At 36.6% G+C, this 24990-nt stretch overlaps 1 protein-coding gene across 2 annotated transcripts in view; it reads left to right on the top strand.

The window, feature by feature from the left end:
* RAD21 (RAD21 cohesin complex component) overlaps nt 1–16652 on the top strand; it is a 29892-nt gene extending 13240 nt beyond the window's left edge. For both annotated transcript variants that reach the window (XM_019459985.2, XM_019459987.2), the window contains 11 exons: nt 878–977; nt 3340–3446; nt 4125–4331; nt 4812–4937; nt 5274–5396; nt 7326–7549; nt 8920–9079; nt 9511–9659; nt 12392–12541; nt 13821–13904; nt 14923–16652. In XM_019459985.2, the coding sequence (XP_019315530.1) occupies nt 878–977; nt 3340–3446; nt 4125–4331; nt 4812–4937; nt 5274–5396; nt 7326–7549; nt 8920–9079; nt 9511–9659; nt 12392–12541; nt 13821–13904; nt 14923–15114 (1622 nt within the window). In that variant the 3' untranslated portion in view covers nt 15115–16652. The remainder of the gene's footprint in view (nt 1–877; nt 978–3339; nt 3447–4124; nt 4332–4811; nt 4938–5273; nt 5397–7325; nt 7550–8919; nt 9080–9510; nt 9660–12391; nt 12542–13820; nt 13905–14922) is intronic.
* Nucleotides 16653–24990: the final 8338 nt, after the last annotated feature.

The raw sequence follows: 24990 nt of genomic DNA, 5'->3' as shown, positions 1-24990 counted from the left end.
GTAACTTAAGAAAATCTTAGGATTTAAAATTTTTTTCCCAAATAAGTTTAGCATATTCTTAAAATTCACTTTTAACTTGAGACTTTTATTAAACATTCTTTATAGTGTTATGTTGTTTTAGGTAGTGATTGGCTCTAAAACTGGATTCTAGCAACCAAATTTCCATCTGCATAGATAATAATTATGATATTTATCTGACTTCATATGTCATTTTATAATTTTTAAAACAATGATGGAATTTTATTCTAATTAAAATAATGAAGAGATGCCTTATATGGTAGTTTTTACCGATTATGTTTTACTACTTCAATTTATTTTAACATATGAACTGAAATTTTTGAGATCTAAGATTTTATTTAAAAGCAAAATGTTTAGGTAGAGGCTATGGTACTTAAATGATCTCTAACATGTAGATAATTGCATTTTGCTTAAGTAACCATGCTTTTTTATTTTTTCTTATTTAAAGCAATGCGTTTTTAGCATACACTGAAGAATATAAGGAAAACCAAAATAATGTAATCCCACTTACCCTAAAATAACCAACTCCTCTTGATATTTAGGGTGTTCCTTTCCAGTCATTCCCCTTCTTCATAAATGTCATGTTTATGAAGAAAACTGTTATTAATGTTTATTTGTCATGTCCTTTTCAAGACTTACCACCTTAATGCATTATTAGTGCTTTGACTTTTTTTGGAAAGCAAGTAATTTGGCTTATGAGTATAGAAAAACAAAAGTACTTGAGCTTTGGTGGTACTTTGCATACATTATCAATCTTTCGGGACTATAACCTTAGGAGATTATACTGACTTTACCTTCCTCTGATCCCTAGATAACCTGTGATATAACCAGGCCTTCAAGCTTACCATTTCCTTTCCAGGTGTTGTTGACCTACCTGAAGAAAATCGAGAAGCTGCTTACAATGCTATTACCTTACCTGAAGAATTTCATGACTTTGATCAGCCACTGCCTGACTTAGAGTATGTCTCTCCCTCTTTTAATTGTTGACTTGGTCTACATAAACCAAAATAGTATAGTTTTCCATGGAATAGTTTTTTTTTTAACATTTATTTTCAAGAGACAGACACACACAGTGCAAGGGGGGAGGTGCAGAGAAAGGGGGTTACAGAATCGGAAGCAGGCTCCAGGCTCTGAGCTGTCAGTGCAGAGCCCAACGCGGGGCTCGAACCCACCAACAGTGAGATCATGACCTGAGCTGAAGTTGGACGCTCAACCGACTGAGCCACCTAGGCGCCCCTTCCTTGGAATGTTTTGACACCAAATTAACATGAGGCTCAAATGTATAAGCTTTCAATTAGGATAATGTATAAATATGAAACATATAACCTAGAATTGTTTCTTCTGTAAGAAAACCGTACAGATGTCAACTTTAACAAAGCTAAGATAGAATTCACATGTGCTTAGGCCAAAGCTTGTGTAAACAGTTTCCCAGGTTTGTGCTTTACATAAGGATATTAGTAAACATGAACTATTGGTTCATGACTTTTCTCTGGAGGTATATATTAAAGTCATCTATAGTTATCCTCTTTGCCAAGCTAACTTAAAGAGCAAGAAAGGGTCATTGTCACAACATCCAATTGAGAAAGTTGTACAGAGATGACCATTCTAGCATAATATTGTAGTATATTTCTCTTTTCTCAAGTCCCCAAAATCCAGCTGTTACCATGACAGGGAATGTGCCTATAACTTTCCATGTGATTTAGTAGCACAAGTGACAACCAGAAAACTCTTACACTACGCCCCATTTTTTTTTTTGACAAATTTTTCTGCTTTGTAAAATGATCTATGACTCCTAATTCTGATTTATTTTTGTGTGTGTGTGAAATAATGCTAGGTGCTATCTAGCTCCTTTCCTGTTTTCTTTTTCCTCTTAAACTTCCATTTTTAAAAAATTTTTATCATAGAAATTTAACAGCCAAAAATTAGATTAGTATAATGAACCCCATGCACTGTTGTTTAATTTGAATATATTGCCAGTTTTATTTCATATGTATTTCCCCAATTCAACCTCCAACCCACACTGGATTATTTTAAAGACTATAGATCTTCCTTTCTCTGTAAATACTTCAGTATGTATCTCTTTTGAGGTAAGGAATTTTCTTTTTTTTTTTTTTTTAATTTTTTTTTAACATTTAATTTTGAGAGAAAGAGAGAGCAAGCACAAATTGGGAAGAGGCAGAGAGGGAGGGAGACACAGAATCTGAAGCAGGCTCCAGGCTCTGAGCTGTCAGCACAGAGCCCAACGCGGGGCTCGAACCCACAAGCCGTGAGATCGTGACCTGAGCCGAAGTCAGACACTTAACCGACTGAGCCACCCTGGCGCCCCAGGAATTTTCTAAATATATCCATAACAACATCCCACCTTAAAAATACAATATTTCTTTAATGTGATATCCAGTCAGCATTCAAATGTCTCTCGTTGACACATAGGCCCTTTTCCCCCCAGTTTAAGTTAGGGTCTGTACACATTCTGTAAACTGCATTTGGTTGGTATGTTTCGGAAGTCTCTCATGTTTTTATTGGCATTTGCTCAAAAAAAAAACAAAAAAAAAACGGATGTTTTGAAGCATTTACATTCTGAATTTTCCTGATATTCTATGTTGTTTAATGTTACATGTTTTTTATTTAATATTTTTTAAATAATAGAGATTACTTGTTAGAAGAAAGTCTCAGAAAAGCTGGGTAGCTTCAGTGTTCATAACACCTGTAAGTTTCACAACCCTGATGAAAACTCATGCCTGTCTAGACCATGCACTTCTAAGTTTTTCCTCTGTATACTCTATTACCTTATGTAGTGATTTCAGCATATTCTATTTTGCCTGCCGGTCACTTATGATTTTTAAATAAGCATACAAAATAAATTCCAAATCACTGTTAAAATTCTTAAATTGTAGGGGTGCCTGGGTGGCTCAGTCAGTTAAGCATCCCAACTTTAGCTCAGGTCATTCACGATTTCACAGTTCATGGATTCGAGCCCCGCATCGGGCTCTGTGCTGACAGCTCAGAGCCTGGAGCCTGCTTCGGATTCCGTGTCTCCCTCTCTCTCTGCCCCTCCCCCACTCATGCTCTGTCTCTCTCCATCTCTCAAAAATGAATAAACGTTAAAAAAAAAAAAACTGAAAAAGATTCTTTAATTGTATTTAGTATTCTATATTAAGACTTATAAACCATGATAACTTGTGTGCATGTTTTTTCCTTATAGAGAGAATTAGGATTTTATATATATATATATATATATATATATATATATACACACACATATGTATGTATACGTGTTACGGTAAGTCTTGAGACTAAAACGTATTTGAAATTCTTTTAAAGTGACATAGATGTGGCCCAGCAGTTCAGCCTGAACCAGAGTAGAGTGGAAGAAATAACCATGAGAGAAGAAGTTGGGAACATCAGTATTCTACAAGAAAATGATTTTGGTAATAGAGAAACAGATCACTAGACACTAGCTAATGTTAGAATTATGTTGTTGCACTACTAGCAATTTGAAAAAGAAAACCCAGACATATGTTACATTTATGATGACAGAAAAACAAAATTTTATCTCCTGTATTTTCATCAAAAAAAGAATTTGCCTTCCTACCAGTATATGAACCGTCATTTCCATTTATGCACCAAACTTGATTTTGTCTACTCCTGTCCCCCATACACAGTGATAGAACCTATGTATGGATCTGTGTGAAAAGTTTGAATATTGAAGTAATACATTTAATCACTTTGGAACAATTTCATTATGTACCTACTATTCTTTTTGAATAGTGTTTAAAACAAGTTAGCGGAAGTATTTTCTTGATGAAAACACATTGTAACAAAATCTGAGTATTTATGAGACCTAACCTACATACATACTTAAATTTACCTGATATATTTAAGATGATGTAAATATGGATCCTACTTTTGAATTTGCTAGTCATGCCCCAGAATCAGTTTATGAAATATAAATGCTAAAGGTTTAAAGTTTAAACTAGATGTTTTAATACTCAAGTAAGACTTCCATAAGTAGATGTGGCATCACAATTATCATAAATCGTTAGGTGCTTTCTTTTATAACAGTGATGTTTGTAACTTTGTTTACCTTATCACTAAAATTTGTTCAGGCGACTTTGGAATGGATGATCGTGAGATAATGAGAGAAGGCAGCGCTTTTGAGGATGACGACATGTTAGTGAGCACTAGCGCCTCTAACCTCCTGTTAGAGCCTGAACAGAGCACCAGCAATCTGAATGAGAAAATTAACCATTTAGAATATGAAGACCAATATAAGGATGACAATTTTGGAGAAGGAAATGATGGTGGTATATTAGGTAGGTCACAACAAGGTGGTTATTTTATAACATTTCTTTGTTCAGTTGTGGTGTTTTAGAGTAGTCACTAATTTTATGCCTTAAGTAGCTCTTTTGGTACAGATGTGTGTATTGTGACCATTTGATTTCATTGAAGTTCTCTGAAACTAGCCTTTAAAAATATGATGTACCTGATTTTCTTAAAGGTGCTTGTCTCAGAGTGTTAAGGTTTACTAGTTCTTAAAACTTCTCTATTTGTGTTTGATATCTATATTAAGTAAATATGTTTTAAATAGAGATATGAACCAGAAAATCTAAATTAAGAATGAGAAATTTTTTTGTATATGGTTTTATACTTTTGTATGCTACCTTGAAGAGAAACAGATGGAAGTTGAAGTTTTTTAATTTGGTTGATTTTCATGTAATTGTATTTCCTAGTGATTAGCTATTCTTTTAGCATTTCTTTTTCAAGTTATAACTAAATTACATTCCCTATTTCAGATGACAAACTTATAAGTAATAATGATGGTGGTATCTTTGACGATCCCCCTGCCCTGTCTGAGGCAGGTGTGATGTTGCCAGAACAGCCTGCACATGATGATATGGATGAGGATGATAACGTATCAAGTAAGCATTTCCTGTTCAGTGACCTGGACATGATTATATGGTAGTTAGAAAGGCATTTAATGTAGACGACCGTAAACTAAAAGTTCCAGCTTTTAATGAATTGTAAATCTTCTTAAAAACAGTGCTTAGTTCTTATTCTCTTTCATGTTTAACTCTGTCCCTCCCCTTTTGTGGCCAGTAGGGTTCACGTCTGGAGCAACTCCTTCATAACTAGAAAAGTGTTGGTTATTGTTACCAGTGGGTTTCTTTCAGTTTCTCAAGGGGATTTTGTCCTGCCATTTGTAGGAGATGTATTACATACCCAAGGCTTTTGTAACCAAATTTCTGTTTTTATAGTGGGTGGGCCTGATAGTCCTGATTCGGTGGATCCTGTTGAACCAATGCCAACTATGACTGATCAGACAACACTTGTTCCAAATGAGGAAGAAGCCTTTGCTTTGGAACCTATTGATATCACTGGTGAGCAAATAGACTTTTTCGACATATAAAATTTAGAATATAAGGTCCTAGTTCTGGCTGCTCTTCTCTAATCTGCTACTCTTGTTTTAGATAACTAAGCTTCTTTCTTTTTGTCAGGTATCTATTATAGAATCTTCAGTTATAATCCAGATATCTTACAGAATATCTGTACAGGTCGCTCTGAAATATAGAGAACACGTTTTTTGCTAACGTGTATCTTAGTCTTTGGGGGTTCCCAAAAAAGATCACAGGTAACAATTAGAAAACATTACAAGGCATTTTACAAGATTGATTACCTTCCAAAGTTCTTCTAGGTTCTGTAGAGTTGGGCTACCATCTGGGAAAAGCTAAGCATGTTCTTTTTTTATTTTTTTATTTTTATATTTTTTATTTTTATTTTTTTAACTGGAAATGTGATTCTAAAATAAGCACTTTTAGTGCTTATTAAGAAACAAAGCCAAACATACTGGGGTGCTGTTTCTCAATAAAAAGGGCAATTTAAGATAGGTAAATTAGATGTGAAACTAAAATTTCTAGATGGTTTATGGGTACTTTGGGGTGAATACTTGAAATTAGTTACACTATAAAAGTGATAGCTGTATCCTGAATTAAATAGAACAAGATAAACTTTTTTTCTACCTAAAACTAGAATTTGATCACCAAAAATTGCCTTGGGCTTCTGGTATATAAAGAGTGCTTGGTAGACATCTATTTAGAAACTGAAAATAGAACAAAAAACAAGTCTTTATCCCATGGAACTTAAGTACTAGTTAGGGGAGCATGAGTAAGTACAATATGTACTGTATTAGTGACCGATTTTGTAGAGAGCTATAAATAAGGCAAAATAGGTACACCGCACTGGTTAAAATAGGATAATCAGAGGGCGCTTGAGTGGTTCGGTTGAGCGTCCAACTTCGGCTCAGGTCGTAATCTTGCAGTTGGTGAGTTTGAGCCCACATCGGGCTCGTTACCGTCAGCCTGTCAGCACAGAACCCACTTGGGATCCTCTGTCCCCCTCACTCTGCCCCTCCCCCCTGACTTGCACTCTCTAAAAAAATAGTAAAAAAAAAAAAAAAAATCAGGATTTGCAGTCTGTTTTAAGAACTTCAACTTTCAGAGACGGGAACTCAGTAGCTGGAGAATAAGTGTTGTACAGGGGCTGTCACTGTATAACATCTCTTTGAATCTTGAATTTTGAACTCCCTGAATGTTTTATACAAAAAAATCAGTGGAGGTATAACATTTCTGACAGGATGTGATGTTGAGGAATTTGTAGCTTAAGAAATTGAGAGAATGCTGCCTACTTTGCTGAGTTTTTGGTAAGGATTACGAGTACAGGCAGGATGGAGAGTAGAGCTCCAGGTCCATCTGGGTGTGGGCTTTTGTTTTACTTCATCAGTCTGCTTGTACAAGTGCCATATGTGAATTGTAACTTCTCCACTAAAAATCATAATAATTGCAACCATTTACAGAAGACTAAGTATTTTACAACTCCTATAAGTGGTTGGCATTATTTCAAGTGAGAAAATAAAGGGATAAGCAAGGTGAAGTTAACTTTTCTAAGTGGTCACTTGGGTAATAATAAATTACAAAACCCAGTTCTTGAGCCCAGATCTGAATCAAGTATGATAGGTTCCTTTTTACACTGTAAACCTACATGGGAAAAATATATTGGCACTTGAATTATTTTACTCATTTTGTGCCTAAAGTCTATAAATAATTCAGCAAATTTTTATCAAGCACCTATTGTGTATTCCAGTCTCTATTCTACATGGTACTGCAGAAACATCAGTTAAAACGGATTCTGCCCTCTTGATGTTTTTCTACCAGGTGTATAGAAATTAGGGATACAGTGAGACCAACTCTGGTGGCTCTTTATTTCATGATGGCCTCACAGGAAAATGACCTTATTTTCTTCTATCATTCCAGTCAAAGAAACAAAAGCCAAGAGGAAGAGGAAGCTGATTGTTGATAGTGTCAAAGAGTTGGATAGTAAGACCATTAGAGCCCAGCTCAGTGATTATTCTGATATTGTCACTACTTTGGATCTGGCACCACCCACCAAGAAATTGATGATGTGGAAAGAAACAGGGGGAGTGGAAAAACTCTTCTCCTTACCTGCTCAGCCTTTATGGAATAACAGACTACTGAAGGTAATAGAGTTTGCAGAATTTTTTTAAGTTAATTTTTAAAACTTTTGAATCATTTTTGATCAAGTATTTTCAACTATATGGCACTTTTTTTTACTTAAATCACAATATACTGAACATAACCTATCTGAAAGATTGTGTTGACACCTGTATTTCTAAAAGATGCAGAAGGAATTTTTTCTGTATGAAAAAGCTACTGTGGTTTTTAATAATTCTCTCTCCTCAACCTCTGATAAATTACTAATTCTATTACCTTAGCATACACTGTGCTTCAAGCCTACAATCCTTAGATACCGCTTTCAAGCCAAACCATGGCGTGGTTCTTTTCCTGGAATAAAGAATTTTCTGATGGGGCACCTGGGTGGCTCAGTCCACTGAGCGTCCAACACTTGGTTTCCACTCTGGTCACAATTTCATGGTTTGTGGGTTTGAGGCCTGCTTGGGATTCTCTCTCTTTGCCCTTCCCCTGCTTGTACACTTGCTCACTCTCAAAAAAAACAAAACAAAACAAATCTCTCTGGCTTTAAATTTATTTAATAAAAATTACTTACATCTCTAGGCTCTTTTCTACTCATTTTAGGTTCCATACTATTCCAAAACAAGGTCCAAAAGTGGAGAATGCTGAGTGAAACAGTACTATTAGACTGTTATTCTAAAGTTGAAATATGCATAGAATTGATTTTACGATAGATGTTACTAGAAAGTATTTCAGAGCAGCAATGCTATTGTAAAATTTATTTACTGGAATCTGAGTGATGGAATTATTTGGAAGAAAGTCATTAAGGTATTTCTACTCTTTGACTTAGTGATCTCATTATTAGGAAAATTCCTAAGGAAGTAATTCAAAATATGGAAAAAAAGCCATTTCTGTGAGTATGGTCCATTACAGTGTTTGCAATAGAGCAACAACAAAATAGCAAAAAAAATGGTTCAAATGTGGTATGTACACATGTACATATATATCTCCACTCTGTGGAATATTAAATAGTTATTAAAATTAAAAATGATAGTATTATATGGAAATCTTATTAACTAAGTGAAAAAAAAAACAGTATGTAAAACCACTTGGTATGTTTCCAGTTAGAGTAAGTGTATGAATATGAAAATAAACTGCAGGCAAACAAATTTAAAATTTTAGTGTTCTCTCTAGGTTACAGGATAGTGGATAATTTTTCTTTATTGATTTTTCTGAAATTGCTGTACTTATAATTTGTTAACCTGTATTTAAAAGTTAAGACGGAATGAAGTGTGGATTTAACATGAAGTAGAAATCATACAACTACATTAAAATGTACTTAATGGAAAATAGAAATGTCAGTGGTGGATTTTAATATGATTTTTATTTTATAATTGAGATTTTTTTTTTCCCCTAGCTCTTTACACGCTGTCTTACACCACTAGTACCAGAAGATCTTAGAAAAAGGAGGAAAGGAGGAGAGGCTGATAATTTGGATGAATTCCTCAAAGAATTTGAAAATCCAGAGGTTCCCAGAGAGGACCAGCAGCAGCAGCACCAGCAGCGTGATGTTATCGGTATGTTCTGTTAGAATAGTTCCTTGATGACTTACCTGTATATTGGCAGAGTAGAAGAAATCAGGAACAAAGGGGTATACTCAAATTTTTGGACCTGGAAATCCATTCCTTACTATAGCGTTCGATTTCTTTGTTAAATATAAGCTTTCTGGTTTTGGAAAGGTTTAAAGTAGGACTGGCTGAGTAATCTTCTGCTAAAAGGATTATCCTGCATTGGGTTGGAGGTGGTGAAACTTGTCCTTTTAAGGCCCTTTTCCACCTTTAAATGTATTGACAACTTGAGTAATATTGGGGGGGGGAGGTGGTAAAAATTTATTTGGCCTTCTTCATTAGAGAAAAAGTACTCTTAATATATTAATATTAAAAAGTAAATTCTCTAAAATATTAAAGAGTGTATGATCCACATCTCCTCTTCATATGACCAATTGCAGATGAGCCCATTTTGGAAGAACCAAGCCGCCTCCAGGAGTCCGTGATGGAGACCAGCAGGACAAACTTGGATGACTCAGCCATGCCCCCACCACCTCCCCAGGGAGTGAAGCGAAAAGCAGGACAAATTGACCCAGAGCCTGTGATCCCTGTAAGTAAGCATATCAGTCATTAAGAATTTTAGATCCCTAGTAATAAGGTTATCTAAGGAACTCTTATGAAGTATTAATGGCAGGGAATGGGTCTAGAGAGAAAGAATGGCAACCGAAGATGTGAACACAGTGTGTCCTAAGTGGGAGAAGATATCTGGGAGTTTGAGCCTTTCTGACTCTTCTTGGATAGTTTTGTTTCAGAGGGGCCTAACATGACCATCCTTGGTTAATGTGAAATCCTTGATTCTGAACTTGGGTCCAGTTTATTATTTTTCTTTCTCAGACAATAGTCCAGGTGAATCTGACAATTCTAGATTAAAGATGAAAATCATTATATAGAACCTGTTAAATTCTTTAAGTATCAAATATGTCATGAGTAAAGTGAACACAGGTTGTCACTTTTGTAATTAACACCTAGTTCCAGGTGTCTGACCAGTTTTTTAATAGGTTTTCTTCTCCTTGTAAGCAAGATTGAACAGTTTTTTCCAGTTTGACAGATACAAATGACATACGTATTACTTTACAGTATACAACATAATGATTTGATACTATGGAATCCTTTCCCAACACACATACATATATATATTGTCTTACGTGATTTTTTTTTCTTGTCCTGAGAACTTGTAAGATCACCATACTGTGTATTAGATCTCCAGAACTTACAACTGTAAGTTTATACTGTTGGACCATCTTCTTAACCTCTAGTAACTACTGTTGTACTCTTTTATGAATTAACCTTTTTTTATTCTACCTGTGAGAGCATACAGTATCTGTCTTTCTCTGACTTACTTCAAGTAGCATAATGCCTTTATAGTTCATCCATGTTGTTACAAAAGGCAGGATTTTCTTTCTCGTGGTAAATATTCCATAGTATATGTATCATATCTTCTTTATCCATTAATGGACACGTTTTCATATCTTGGCTGTTGTAAATAATGCTGCAGTGAACATGAGGGTGCAGATAACTGTTGAAGGTGGTGATTTCATTTCTGTTGGATAAATACCCAGAAGTGGAAGTGCTGTTCTAATCTTTTAAGGAACCTTCATACAGTTTTCCATAGTGGCTGCACCAACAGTGCACAAGGGTTTCTCTTTTGATGCTAGTCATTCTAACAGTGTGAGGGGATCCTTCATTGTGGTTTTGATTTGCATTTCCTTGCTTCAAAGATGTTGAGCACCATTTCATGGACCTTTTGACCATCTCTAGGGTCTTTGGAAAATGTTTATTCACCTCCTGTGTCCATTTTTGAATCAAACTGGTTTTATTTTTGCTCTTGAATTGTGTGAATTCTTTATTAGGGATATTAACCCCGTATCAGATAAATGATCTGCAAAGATTTTTTTCCATTCTGTAGACTGCCTTTTCCTTTTATCCATAGCATCCTTTGCAGAGCTTTTTAGTTTGATGTAGGTCTATTTGTTCTTTATTGCCAAGACCTATTTTTTTTTCTTCAGTATATGAAATTTATTGTCAAATTGGTTTCCATACAACACCCAGTGCTCATCCCAAAAGGTGCCCTCCTCAATACCCATCCCCCACCCTCCCCTCCCTCCCACCCCCCATCAACCCTCAGTTTGTTCTCAGTTTTTAACAGTCTCTTACGCTTTGCCAAGACCTATTTTGAGGAGCTTACCCATCCTGTGTTTTCTCCTAGTAGTTTTGTGGTTTCAGATCTTACATTCAAGTCTTTAATACATTTTGAGTTGATTTGTGTGTGTGGTATAAGATAGGGGTCCAATTTTTCCAAAACCATTATTGAAATAAGATTTCCGCATTGTAGGCTATATATACACGGGTTGATTCTTGGGCTCTCTATTCTGTTCCAGGTTCCTGTAGTATGAGACCATTTTAGGCTATCTTATTAAATAATCAGAATATACTGGTCATGAAGTAACATCTGGCTACCCTCAAGTTCATGTAGGATAGGAAAACTAAAATAAGTATAAAGAGAGTAAGGTGTAGCGTGAGGCTCCCTAATCCTAAGTTTATAGAATAAATGAATCTGGGCAAAAGGATGATTTTTTATAACCTTAGGCTCTTGGTTCAGCCTCCATCAGGAGGTTTTGGCAGAAGATTCCTCTGCCAATTTTAATGCCAATTTTAAGAACTAGTTTCCTGTGCCCTCTGATGGTATAGTTGTCAAGGAGAGCATCTTCCTGTATGAGCTCAGGAATGAGGGTGGAAACAGGTATCAAGAGAGTTACTCTAGTACTACTATCCTGGTGGAACTTGTTTTGTAATGTTCTTCACTGTTTACATTAAGCCTGTGAGAGGAAGGATATTCAAGAGATGGACTCAGAAAGATAGTCTCCTCATTCCTGTAATTTGCTGCCAGTAAGAGCTCCAAGGCAAGCCCATTATTAGTTGTAATAATCTTAAGACAGTTGTATGTAGTAATGGTTGATAGTACAGGCTATTTAACGTTAAAGCCTTTTTGCGTTGCCTTAGAGTTAGTGGGTGGGTCTGTTTTGTATGGTTTTTCCTAAAATGCTACTAGACAAAGTTCGGAGGGTTTTCTGTTCCCTAGTTTTTCTTGTGATTTACAACTTTCTCACATGGACTTTATAGGTATTTGATGCCTAAAAAGTAAGTATAAGAACACAACACTTTTGTTATAATGGGTTAATTTTTTCTGTACCCTAATGTTAAAGCTCTTTAAGAAGAACAGATCAAGTTTTGGTTTTAAGGAAGTATGGCAATATGACCCAGTATTTCTTTCTACTGTTTCAGCCCCAGCAGGTAGAGCAGGTGGAAATCCCCCCTGTAGAGCTGCCCCCAGAAGAGCCTCCAAATATCTGTCAGTTAATTCCAGAGTTAGAACTTCTACCAGAGAAAGAGAAGGAGAAAGAGAAGGAGAAGGAAGATGATGAGGAGGAGGAGGTAAGGAAATACTGGAAAAGAGATCTGATGAATAAATTCCCATCCCAGATTTAGCAAAAATCTTAAAACAGCTCTCTTTTACTTCTCATATTAGAGCTAAGGTAATTGATGTTGAGCATCACAGTGATGAAAAATGTTCACACATAAACAAAATTTAACCAAGTTCTTAATGATCTGGATCATCATTAAGAACATCAAGTTTTATGCTCTGCTATACCTCATTGGCTCCCTTGTGGGCTTTTGAAGGACACACGACTGCCCTCTCACGGATTTCTTAAAGTCTAGGTGGTTTGTACCTGCTTTTATTATCTTGTGGCCAATTCTTACTATTAGTGTCTGCCTCTGGTATGACCTCGCTCTCTGTGGCCTGGAAAGCACATAACCATTTTCCATGAGTTTTGTTTTCATTAGATTGGGGTGAGATGTGACTTGGCTAAAAGAAAGATTTGAATGGCTTTATTTTTTTAAAAGAAGAGGTGCTTTGAGAATGGCTTTTCTTGGCTGTTTGGGGTCTTTCTGGACCTTTGAGGCTGTTCTAGGTAACTTAGGATTTATTATTTTGATGCTGTCAGCTATTTTAAATTTACAATAAAAATGTTAATAAAATATCTTCCAGGAAGTTTAAATTTCTTCTAAAGACTAAAGGTTATGGATTGGGTATATATTTTCATGAGTATCTGTATTTATAATTTATCATCATCATGCCAACCATAGATTTTATAACCATTTAGTGCTTGAGTACCACCTTTTTTTACAGTCAGGATTTAGCCCCAGAGCTGCTACTCTTCTATGCACTAATGTATGCCACATTATCTCGGACTCAGTGTTGAGTCGGTATTTAAAATTCTTGTGCATTTTATTATGTATGAAGCTGTAAACTCCCGGTTCTTGGAAATGGGGTATGTAGTTCCGGCATAGCAGGTCTCAGCAGTTGCCCCATGCCAGCTTCACAGAAGACAGGTCTGCAGGTGACTGGGAGCCAGGCAGCTCAAGTAAAATCAAATATTAGCCCATTTCTTTTAAAACACTATCCAGACCAGTAGTACTTCCTCATCTGCTAATCTGTATGCTCTTTGGTACTAGTCTGCAAGGAGATGAGCTATATATTCAGTTAAGTGTTTGCTTACAGAAGACTTTCTTCTGTAAGTTAGGCAAGTTCATACTAGACACAGATACTTTGTTACTCAATACACAATTTAAATTAGACCTTTAAGGATAACATTTTGCAGAACACTTTTGTCAGCTTTTTTATGTGTTGGGTGGGGTCATTTTCATTCAGGATGAAGATGCTTCTGGAGGTGATCAGGATCAAGAAGAAAGAAGATGGAATAAAAGGACTCAGCAGATGCTTCATGGTCTTCAGGTACGTGTGCCAGTCCAGACTTAGAAAGACTTGAGTGAAAACTTGACATTGCTCCCTCAAAAAGCAACATGCTATAACCAGAAAGTCTACGTTTGTGACACTTTTTCCAGCACTACATATTCCAATACATATGCCAAGAGTAAGCCTGGGCTGCCTCAGTCCATTAAGTGTCCAGCTCTTGATATCTGCTCAGGTCATAATCACACAGTTTGCCTGTGTCATGCTCCACGCTGCCTCTCCCCCTCCAAACAAATAAGGCCTTAAAAAAGAAAGAGTAAGCCTGGAAAGCATCCAGGTGAACAATTTGCAGTGGTTATGCTGCGAAGGTAAACTGTGGTGGTGGCTTATGGAATTCCTCTGTGTGTCTGCTACTTTTTAGGGATCATTGAATGTATTTGTTGGATCATTATTTGAGCATCTATGAAATACCAGGCATGTTGCTTAAGGTTTCCCAAAATAGAGTCAAAGGATCGAGAGATTTTTAAAAATAAGCTGAGGGGCGCCTGGGTGGCTCAGTCAAACACCTGACTTTGGCTCAGAGCCTGCTTCGGATTCTGTGTCTCCCTCTGCCCCTCCCCCACTCATTCTCTGTCTCTCTCAAAGACATTAAAAAAATAAGTTGAAATCTTAGGAAGAGTTAGTGCTCAGTTTTACTATCGTATCACATTTGCTTTTCCCCTTTACCTTCACTCACTATTGAAAAAAGTCCACTCCCACCAGAATACATAGTATACTCTTCCTAGTATCCAAAATTAGCATCTTTTTAATATTAGCACTTTACTGGGGCTGTCGGTTCAGTGTCCAACTTCAGCTCAAGTCATGATCTCACAGCTCATAAGTTCTGAGCCACACATCAGGCTGTGCTGACAGCTCAGGGCCTGGAGCCTGCTTCCAATTCTGTGTCTCCCTGTCTCTCTCTGCCCCTCCCATGCTCTGGCTCTCAAACATTAAAAAAAAAAAAAAAAAAAATAGCACTTTCCTGTGAGATTACTTTAATTCTTCCTTTGTTTTATTTCAGCGAGCTCTTGCTAAAACTGGAGCTGAATCTATCAGTTTGCTTGAGTTATGTCGAAACACAAACAGAAAGCAAGCTGCAGCAAAATTCTACAGTTTTTTGGTTCTTAAAAAGCAACAAGCTATCGAGCTGACACAGGAAGAACCATACAGTGACATCATTGCAACACCTGGACCAAGGTTCCACATTATTTGAGCAGCTAGAAGCATTATAGCTAGTGTTCATTTCACTAGTGTATACAAATTGCCCCCATGTGTAGGGCACACAAAACCCTTTGAGAAAATTTAGATTTTTGTCTGTACAAAGTCTCTGCCTTTTTCTTCATTTTCCAGTATTTTAAATTTATCAGTTTCATCTTTAAGGGAAACTGCTTATATGGATGTGTTTGTGTTCTGATGGAGAAACAAGCACACCCGAGGACCCAGAAGATCATTTTAACAGTTCAGAACAGTTGTGTGCAATATTGGCGCATGTGATGATGAGTAGCAGTTGAAAGTCGGGATTTTTATCTTAGTTCTCCATTATTGCAGTGGAAAGGAAAACATGTCAGGAAAAAAACGCTGGACAGTTAATTAAGAACTATGGTGTGAGTCTTTGACAGAAAGAAGTTGTCTTTTCCCACTAGTAACACTGGCAATCTTAACACCTATTTTTAGGGATGGTGCCCAAAACAAATTGTCCTCTTGAGATACATTTTAAAGTGTAATTCCATAATGACCAAGAGGGCATGTGAAATTGTGCTATATATAAGTAAAACCTTTCAGCTACAAAATGATAGAACTTGGTTTAAAGTGTTCTATTTTGTAAGTCATTCCATTTGAAACTTTTTAATGAACCTGACTATCCTGAAATCTGTTGTTTTAGTGAGGCTCTAAAATGAGCCAAAGTAGACTTTTTAGAGTAGAATAAATATAAAAACATTTTATAACTTTCCAGAAGCTATAAATCAAAGTTTTAAAAAGATGTTTGGATATATTTGAGTATTCAGATCATGAAAATAGAAATTGCTATGCCAACTGAAAGGACAGACTGATGGGAAATTGTACACCTGGTTGACTTAGCCCTTAAGCAGACAATGCTGTTAATAACTAATGGCTTCTCTGATATTTATTACAAGTTTTAGTACTGATCTTTTCCCAATGCTGCACACTCCTATGTTTGGAACTTTATTTTTAATGGCTTTGCAACAGAAATCCTATATCCGGTTTCCTGTAATTTAAGAAAAACATCCAAATAAAGGCTTTATTATTAACAGACCAGATAGCACCAGAAATTATGTGACTATTATGATTCTCAAAATATGTCTTAACTTTTTAGGGCAAAATTACACTGAAAGTTCTAGCTTAAATGTTGGCACTTTTGTGGAAAAAAATCACTTTTCAAACTCAGACTTCAGTGTATACCCAATAATTTTAAATTATGTGAAATGTTTTAAATTAGTGAACTCGTAATTACTGTTTTGATGATTCAGTTTCTTGAGAATGGTAATTGTATAAAATTGCTATTGCAGCTTTATTTTCAATATGTGCCTGTAAACCATGGATTTTTTTCTCCCTTTGTAAAAAGTCATTGTAGATAATTGAATGTTTGATTATAGAAAGGTCATTAGTTTCTTGTTAACACATTTTGTTAGTCTGGTTTTGTTGCTTATCGGGTTTAATATTGTTCTTGAAAATAGTTGATGCTATGTTATGTATAACTTTTCTAATAAAAGTTGTGTTATAAGCTGTAAATTTTGGAGTATTGTTTTGTTGATGGTGTTCCCCAGGAAAAATGTTAATTATGCCTCATCTTTTGTTTGCCTTCTCTAGAATAATTGTTCATACAGATAGTGAATTTTTCAAGAAGTCTTGGGTTAAAAAAAATGAAAGAATAGTGTCTTTGTCAACAGAAGGGCCATATGATCTGAAACTTGGGTAGATATACAGTGATGATATATATTAGCATGTAATGAAATTAAAATGAAAGTAACCAATGGCTAGTGCTGAGGAATCTTTGGGGCACAGATATATCCCTGTAACTGCTAAGTACCTGCAAATTATGACGTGCCTATTGGTATATGCCCTTGCAGCCCTAAACGAAGTTAGCCGATGAACTGGAGGTTTCCTGAGCCCATCTGAGAAGGCTACTGAAAGCCTGGGCATTCAGTAATTTGACATGTCCCTACCTGTGCACATTCAGCCTTACCCTGTTCCCAACTGTGAGCTTTAAGAAACTAAGATGGTTTAAGCCTTGCTAAATCTTAAGCATTAAATAGTTTACTGCTGTTTGTAATAGGAAAACCAGTGTTTACTAAGCACCTATTGTACTCAAACCCAAACATTCTTCAATTTGAGGCTCACCACCTATGGTAAAACAGACTAGGGGAAAATTATAACCTAATGTGAAAGTGATGGAGTCTAGAATACAGCATGCCAAAATATCTGGGGATGGTCCAGAAAACGTCCCAGAAAATAAAAATCTTTTGGCCAACATTTAAAAGATGGAAAATAACTTAGATTTAGGGTCCAAGATGGCATCGTAGAAAGATCAACTCACCTCCTCCAGGAACACACCAAATCTATGCCTATTTATAGGACCATTGTTCCTGAAGAAGAGGGTTGGACGACACCTTCACAAGAGAGGCCACATACAGAAGCAAGAGGCAGACAGGACAACAAGGGAATCAGATGCTATGAATGGTGATGGGAGGGATAGTACTGAGGGACTGACTGCAGATTCATCTGCCCTGGGGCACAGAAAAGGAGCCATGGTGGAAAAGAGCAACCAGTATATAAAAGATCCAGCCCTAGAACCCTGCCAAATGGTGGGAGAACTGCTGGAACTCTCTCTAGGTATGAGGGGTTTACATTCCCACTCTACCTTGATTAGGGGCACAGTCCCTGCACCATAGCCAGCCAGTTCCCTCAATGGACCCTGGGACATTTCTTATAAGGAAATGCCCGCACACCTCTCCTGGATATCCTGGGGCACAGAAAAAATAAAGTTTGAAACACCAGAAAATAAAAGATGCAGCCCCAGAACTCCACTGAACAGCAAGGAAGCTGCTGGAACTCTCCCAAGTCAGAGAGGTTCTCAAAGCACCATGGTTTACGTTCCCCCCTACACTTTGGTCAGAAGGGAAGGCCTGGGTGCCCCAGCCAGCTTACCACTTCGATGAGCCCCAGGCCCCTAACCTAGAGTAGTCCCAAGAACTAAATGAAACAGACAAGCAATATGCCTGATAAAGAGTTAAGTAATCATAAAAATGCTTTCTGGACTGGAGAAAAGAGTGGAAGAACTCAGAGTTGCAACAAAGAGGTAGAAAATATGAAAAAAGACCCAACTAGATTTGAATACAATAACAGTTAAAAGTACACTAGAGGGAATCAACAGATTAGCAGATGCAGAAGAACAGATTAGCAATCTAGAAAACGGGGTAATGGAAGTCAGCACCCAAGCTGAACAGCATAAAGAGTTTTTAAAAATAAAGATATGTTAAGTGATTTCTTGGACAACATCAACAGAACATTCACATTATAGAAATCCCACAAGGAGAAGAGAGAGAAAAAGGAGGAAAACTAACTTAAATATACAGCTGAAAATTTCACTAACCTAGGAAACAGATATCTGGTTCAGGAAGCAGAGAGTTCCAAACAAGATGAACCCAAGGAGATCCACACCACAACATGTAATAATTAAAATGTCAATGGTTAAAGATAAAGAGAATTCTTTAAACAGTAAGAGAGAAGCAAAAGATTATATGCAAGAGAAACCCCATAAAACAGCTAAATTTTCAGCAGAAAATTTTCATGCCGAAAGGGAGTGGAATGATATATTCAAAGTGCTGGGAGGAAAAAACCTACAACCAAGAATGTTTGACCTAGCAAGATTCAGAATTGAAAGACAAAGACTTTCCCAGGTAAATAAAAGTTAAAAGCACATCACCACTAAATTGGCCTTATAACAAATGTTAAAGGGACTTCTCTAAGAGGAAAATCCATAATTAGACATAATCAAAATATGAATAAAAAAGATATAAAAACATGACATACACATAAAAATGTGGAGAAGTGAGCAAAAAATTATTTTAGAATATGTTTGAAGCAAAATGACAATAACTTAATAGAGATTGCTACGTACTTAAGATGTTATTTATGAAACTCATGGTAACCACAAACCCAAAACCAATAACAGATGCACAAAAAAATAAAGCCAAACATAACGCTACGGAAAGTCATTTTTAAAAAAAGGCAAGAGAAGAGACAACTACAAAAACAACCTGAAAACATTTAACAAAATGCCAATAAGTACATACCTAATAATGATTACTTTAAATGTAAGTGGTCTAAGTGCTCCATTCTAAAGACACAGAGTGGAATGGCTTAAAAACACAGGACCCATCTATGTGCTACCTACAGAAAGACCCACTTCGGACCCAAAGACATACAGACTGAATGTGAAGGTATGAAAAGATATTTCTTTCATACAGGTGAAAGCAAAAAAAAAAAAGGGGGGGGGGGGTAGCAGGTCAGCAATACTTATATCAGGCAAAATACACATTAAGACAAAGATTGTAACAAGAGACTAAAGCCATTACATAATGATAAAGGAGCCAATCCAATAAGAGGATATAACAAAAAATATCCACCCAACATTGGAACACCTAAATACATAAAGCAAATGTTAACAGACATACAGAGAAATTACCAGTAATAACACGAGTAGGGGACTTTGATACTCCACATGTCCATGGACAGATTTTTCAGTCAGAAAATAAGGAAACTGTCTTTGAGTGACACATTAGACCAGACGGACCTAACATATATATAGAATATTCCATCCCAAAACAGAATATACATTTTTTTCTGCTGCGTATGGAACATTCTCCTGGATAGATCATGTTAAGCCACAAAACAAGTCTCAACAAATTTATATGTGATCCAGACTAATGCCATGTTGGACAAATCTACCATGAGGACCTTTTGACCAAAAATATTCTCAAGTACAGCTCCTCCCACCCTGATTCCTTTCTTTTGCTTTACCACACCCTTAAGTACACACTCAGGGCATAATGTTCTTGATCTGTTTCGGAGATAGGACTTACTAAATCCCACAGTATCCACCAGAAATTATTAGGATGGACAAATGACTTCAGTAAAGCTGCAGGAAACAATATAGAGAAATCTGTTGCATTTCTATACACTAATATTGATGTAACAGAAAGAGAAATTAAGAAAACAATCCCATTTACAGTTGCATCAAGAAAAATGAAACACACAGGAATAGATTCAACTATGGAGGAGAAAGACCTATATTCTGAAAACTGTAGAACACTGATGAGAGAAATTGAGAATGACACAAATGGGAAGATACTCTGTGATAATGGATTGGAAGAATACTGTTACAATGGATTAGAAAAATAATATCATTACAATGTCTATATTACCTAAGCAATCTACAGATTCAACGCAATCCCTATCAAAATACCAACAGTATTTTTCACAGAACTAAAACAATCTTCAAAGTTATATGGAAGCATGAAACACCTAAATAGCCAAAGCAATCTTGAGAAAGAAGAACAAAACTAGAGATATCATAATTCCAGATTCTGAGATATATAACAAAGCTATAGTAATCAAGATAGTATGGTACTGGCACAAATATATAGACACATATATCTACAGAACAGAATAGCAAGCCCAGAAATAAACCCACCATTTTATGATCAATTTGTCTATGGCAAAAGAGGCAAGAATATACAATGGGAAAAAGATAGTCTCTTCAATAAATGGTGATGGGAAAACTGGACAGCTATATGAAATAAATTCAAACTGGACCGATTTTTTACATCATACACAAAAATAAACTCAAAATGGATAAAGTCCTAAATGTAAAATCTGAAACTATAAAACTAGAAGAAAACATAGGTGGTAATCTCTTTGACATCAGCTTTAGCAACATTTTTCTAGATATGTCTCCTTAGGCAAGGGAAAACAAAATTAAAAATAAACTATTGGACTCCACCAAACTAAAAAGACTTTGCATAGCAAAGGAAACCATCAACAAAACAAAAAGGCAACCTGCTGAATGGGAGAAGATATTTCCAAATGACATATCCAAAAAAGTGTTAACATCTAAAATACATAAAGAATGAGAGGAGGGGCCAAGATGGTAGAACAGCATGGAAGGTTTTTTTTGCATCTCTAGTCCCTGAAATCCAGCCATATCAACATTAAACCATCCTGCACACTGAGAAAACTGATTTGAGGATTAACACAACAATCTGTACAACCTGAACCACAGAACTCATCAGGTATGTGGTGCAGAGAGATGAATGGGGGAGAGAGAAACCATGGAGGACAGGGAGCTGTTTTTGCTTGTGGAGAGAGGACAGACACTGGGGGAGAGTATGGGAAAAGCACCCTCCACCCCGAAAGCAGCTGGAGAAAAGTGGAAGAGTGGCAACAGTCACAGGGATTGAACTAAAATGGGAGAAAGGAGAAAGGAGAGGGTTTAAATTCCATTAAGATTCTATAAACCGGGGAAGTGCAGAGTCTGAAACTCCACAGCTGGACACCTGGCAGTGCCCTGGTGGGAAGGGCAAAACTCCAGGTATGGAGAGGGAGGTCCAAGGAGTCCTAGGGCCACAATGAGAGTGGCAGTTCCCCTTCTGGGAAGACATTTGGTAGACGCTGTGTGTGGCCTCTCCTCAAACAAAGGTCCCAGTGGACCCCAGAGACAACCACATTTGCTGGTATTGGAACAAGGATGTTAAGGGGGAAGGCTGGTGCCAGATGTGTGTTGAGATTTACCATAATCCCTGAAATGCTGCTGCTACATGATCATGCAAACTTTTTCTGGAGTGGCTGGCATCCAGCCGCAGTCTCTGGGCATGGATTGCCAGCAGCATGGTCTGGGGAATGTTGCTGGGGGCAGGCGAGCACCTGGTCATTGCTCAGCAAGACCCTCCCCCAGAGGGAGGGAGGTGCCGCCTGGCAGGCTGATGGCTTGGTCACAGACAATGTAGAAGTAGTGGTGAGTGGACGGAAGCCGGAGAAAAAGGAGGGGTGCTTGATTGCCAGTTAGGGAGAGAACAGAGTTCTGAACTAGAGACTGGGTAGCTGGGTGGTGCCATTTTCACCCCTCTTGCACATGTGCATACATGCCTACACATGCCACAACAATCCACCCCAGTAAGCTGAGCAGCACCCTCTAGTGGAGAATAGAGCCGTTACACTAAGCTGTGCCCAGCTAGGCCAACCTCACTCTTGAGGAACCCCACAAGTCTCTCCCTCTGCTTAGTTTACAGACTATAAAGTGCTTCATATTTTGACTTCTAGGGGAAACTGGATGTAAGTTCAATCGTATTTCATTCTGTTTGCTGATCCATCTATTCAATTTTTTTCTTTTTCTATTCTTGAATAAAAAAAAAAAATATTTTTACTTCCCATTTTTATTAAAAAGATTTTTCTTTAATTTTTTTCTATATTTTTTATTTTTGTAAATTTTTTAAATTCTAATTTACTTTCATCATTTCATTTTATTCTATTTATTGTATTCATTTTTTCAAATGAATTTTTTTCCCTTTTTTTTCTTGATCTTTCCCCAGATAAGGAACCAAATACACCTAGGATCTAGCATCCTTTATTTGATTTTTTTTATGTTTTTTTCACTTTTTAATTTTATTTTTATTTTTATCTTTTACTTTATTACTTCCTTCAAAATGACTAAGTGAAGGAATTCACCCCAGAAAAAAGAACAGGAAGAAATGACAGCCAGGGACTTAACACAGATACAAGCCAGATGTCTGAACCAGAATTTAGAATCACGATAATACTACTACTAGCTGGGGTTGAAAATAGATTAGAATCCCTTTCTGCAGAGATAAAGGAAGTAAAAGCTAGTCAGGATGAAATAAAAAATGCTATAACTGAGTTGCAATTTCAAATGTATGCCACAGCGGTAAGGATGGATGAAGCAGAACAGCGAATCAGCCAAATAGAGAGCAAACTTATGGAGAATAATGAAACAGAAAAAAAGAGGGAGACTAAGGCAAAAGAGCACAACATAAGAATTAGCGAACATAAGAATTAGTGACTTATTGAAAAGGAATAACATCAGAATCATAGGAGTCCCAGAAGATGAAGAGAGAAAAAGGGGTAGAAGGCTTATGTGAGAAAATCATGGCAGAAAACTTCCATAACCTGGGGTAAGACACAGACATCAAAACCCAGGAAGCACAGAGAACTCCCATTAGATTCAACAAAAACTGACCATCAACAAGGCATATCATAGTCAAATTCACAAAATACTCAGGCCAGGAAAGAATCATGAAAGCAGCAAGGGAAAAAAAGTCTACAAGGGACTGAACCTACAAGGCAAGACAGATCAGGTTCACAGCAGACCTATCCACAGAAACTTGGCAGGCCAGCAAGGCTGTCATTCAAAATAAGAGAGATAAAAAGTTTCTGAGACAAAAATTAAAGGAGTTTGTGACTAATAAACCAGCCCTGCAAGAAATTTTAAGGGAGATTCTCTGAGGGGAGAAAAGATGGGAAAAAAAAAAAAAAAAAAAAAAAAAAAAAGACCAAAAGCAACAAAGACTAGAAAGGACCAGAGAACACCACCAGAAACTCCACTCTACAAGCAACATAATGGCAGTAAATTCAAATCTCTCAGTACTCACTGTAACCATCAATGGACTAAGTGCTCCAAGAAAAATACATAGAGTAACAGAATGAATAAGAAAACAAGATCCATCTATATGTTGTTTTGTTCAAGAGATCCATTTTAGACCTAAAGACACCTTCAGATTGAAAGTAAGGGGATGGAGAACCATCTATCATGCTAATGGTCACCAAAAGAAAGCCAGAGTAGCCAGAGTGATATGAGACAATCAAGATTTTAAAATAAAGACTGTAACAAGAGATGATGAAGGGCATTATATCATAATTAAGGGATCTACCCCCTTAAAAAAAAATCTAACAATTATAAGCATTTATGCTCCAAACGTGGTACACCCAAATATATAAATCAATTAATTACACACATAAAGAAACTCATTGATAATAATACCATAATAATAGGGAGCTTCAGCATCCCACTTACAACAATGGACAGATCATCTAAACAGAAGATCAACAAGGAAACAATGACTTTGAATGATACACTGGACCAGATGGACTTAACAGATATATTCAGAACAGTTCATCCTAAATCAGCAGAATATACATTTTTCTCAAGTGCATATGGAACATTCTCCAGAATAGATCACATACTGGGACACAAGTCAGCCTTCAACAAGTACAAAAAGATTGAGATCATACTGTGCATATTTTCAGACCACAACACTATGAAAGCTGAAATCAACCACAAGAAAAAATTTGGAAAGATAACAAATACTTGGAGACTAAAGAACATCCTACTAAAGAATGAATGGGCTAACCAAGAAGTTAAAAAGGAATTTTAAAAGTACATGGAAGCCAATGAAAATAATAACACCACAGTCCAACCTCTGGGACACAGCAAAGGTAGTCATAAGAGGGAAGTATATAACAATCTAGACCTTCCTAAAGAAGGAAGAAAGGTCTCAGGTATACAACCTAACCTTATACCTTACAGACCTGGAAAAAGAACAGCACATAAAACTGAAAACCAGCAGAAAACAGGAAATAATAAAGATTAGAGCAGGAATCAATGCTATCAAAAGAAAACAAACAAACAAACAAAAAACAGTAGAACACATCAATGAAACCAGGAGCTGGTTCTTTGAAAGAATTAACAAAATTGATAAACTCTTAGCCAGTCTGATCAAAAAGAAAAAGGAAAGGACCCAAACAAATAAAATCAAGAAGGAAAGAGGAGAGATCACAACCAACATAGCAGAAATACAAACAATAATAAGAGAATATTATGAGAAATTATATGCCAATAAAATGGGCAATCTGGAAGAAATGGTCAAATTCCTGGAAACATATAAACTACCAAAACTGAAACAGGAAGAAATAGAAAATTTGAACAGACCCATAACCAGCAAAGAAATCAAATTAGTAATCAAAAATCTCCCAGAAACAAGAGTCCAGGGCCAGA

Source organism: Panthera pardus, unplaced genomic scaffold (genome assembly GCF_024362965.1).
Source record: "Panthera pardus isolate Hobbes unplaced genomic scaffold, ASM2436296v1 HiC_scaffold_7, whole genome shotgun sequence".
Lineage (NCBI taxonomy): Eukaryota > Metazoa > Chordata > Mammalia > Carnivora > Felidae > Panthera > Panthera pardus.
Note: the sequence above shows the minus strand (reverse complement) of the source record. Positions and strands in the feature narration are given on the sequence as shown.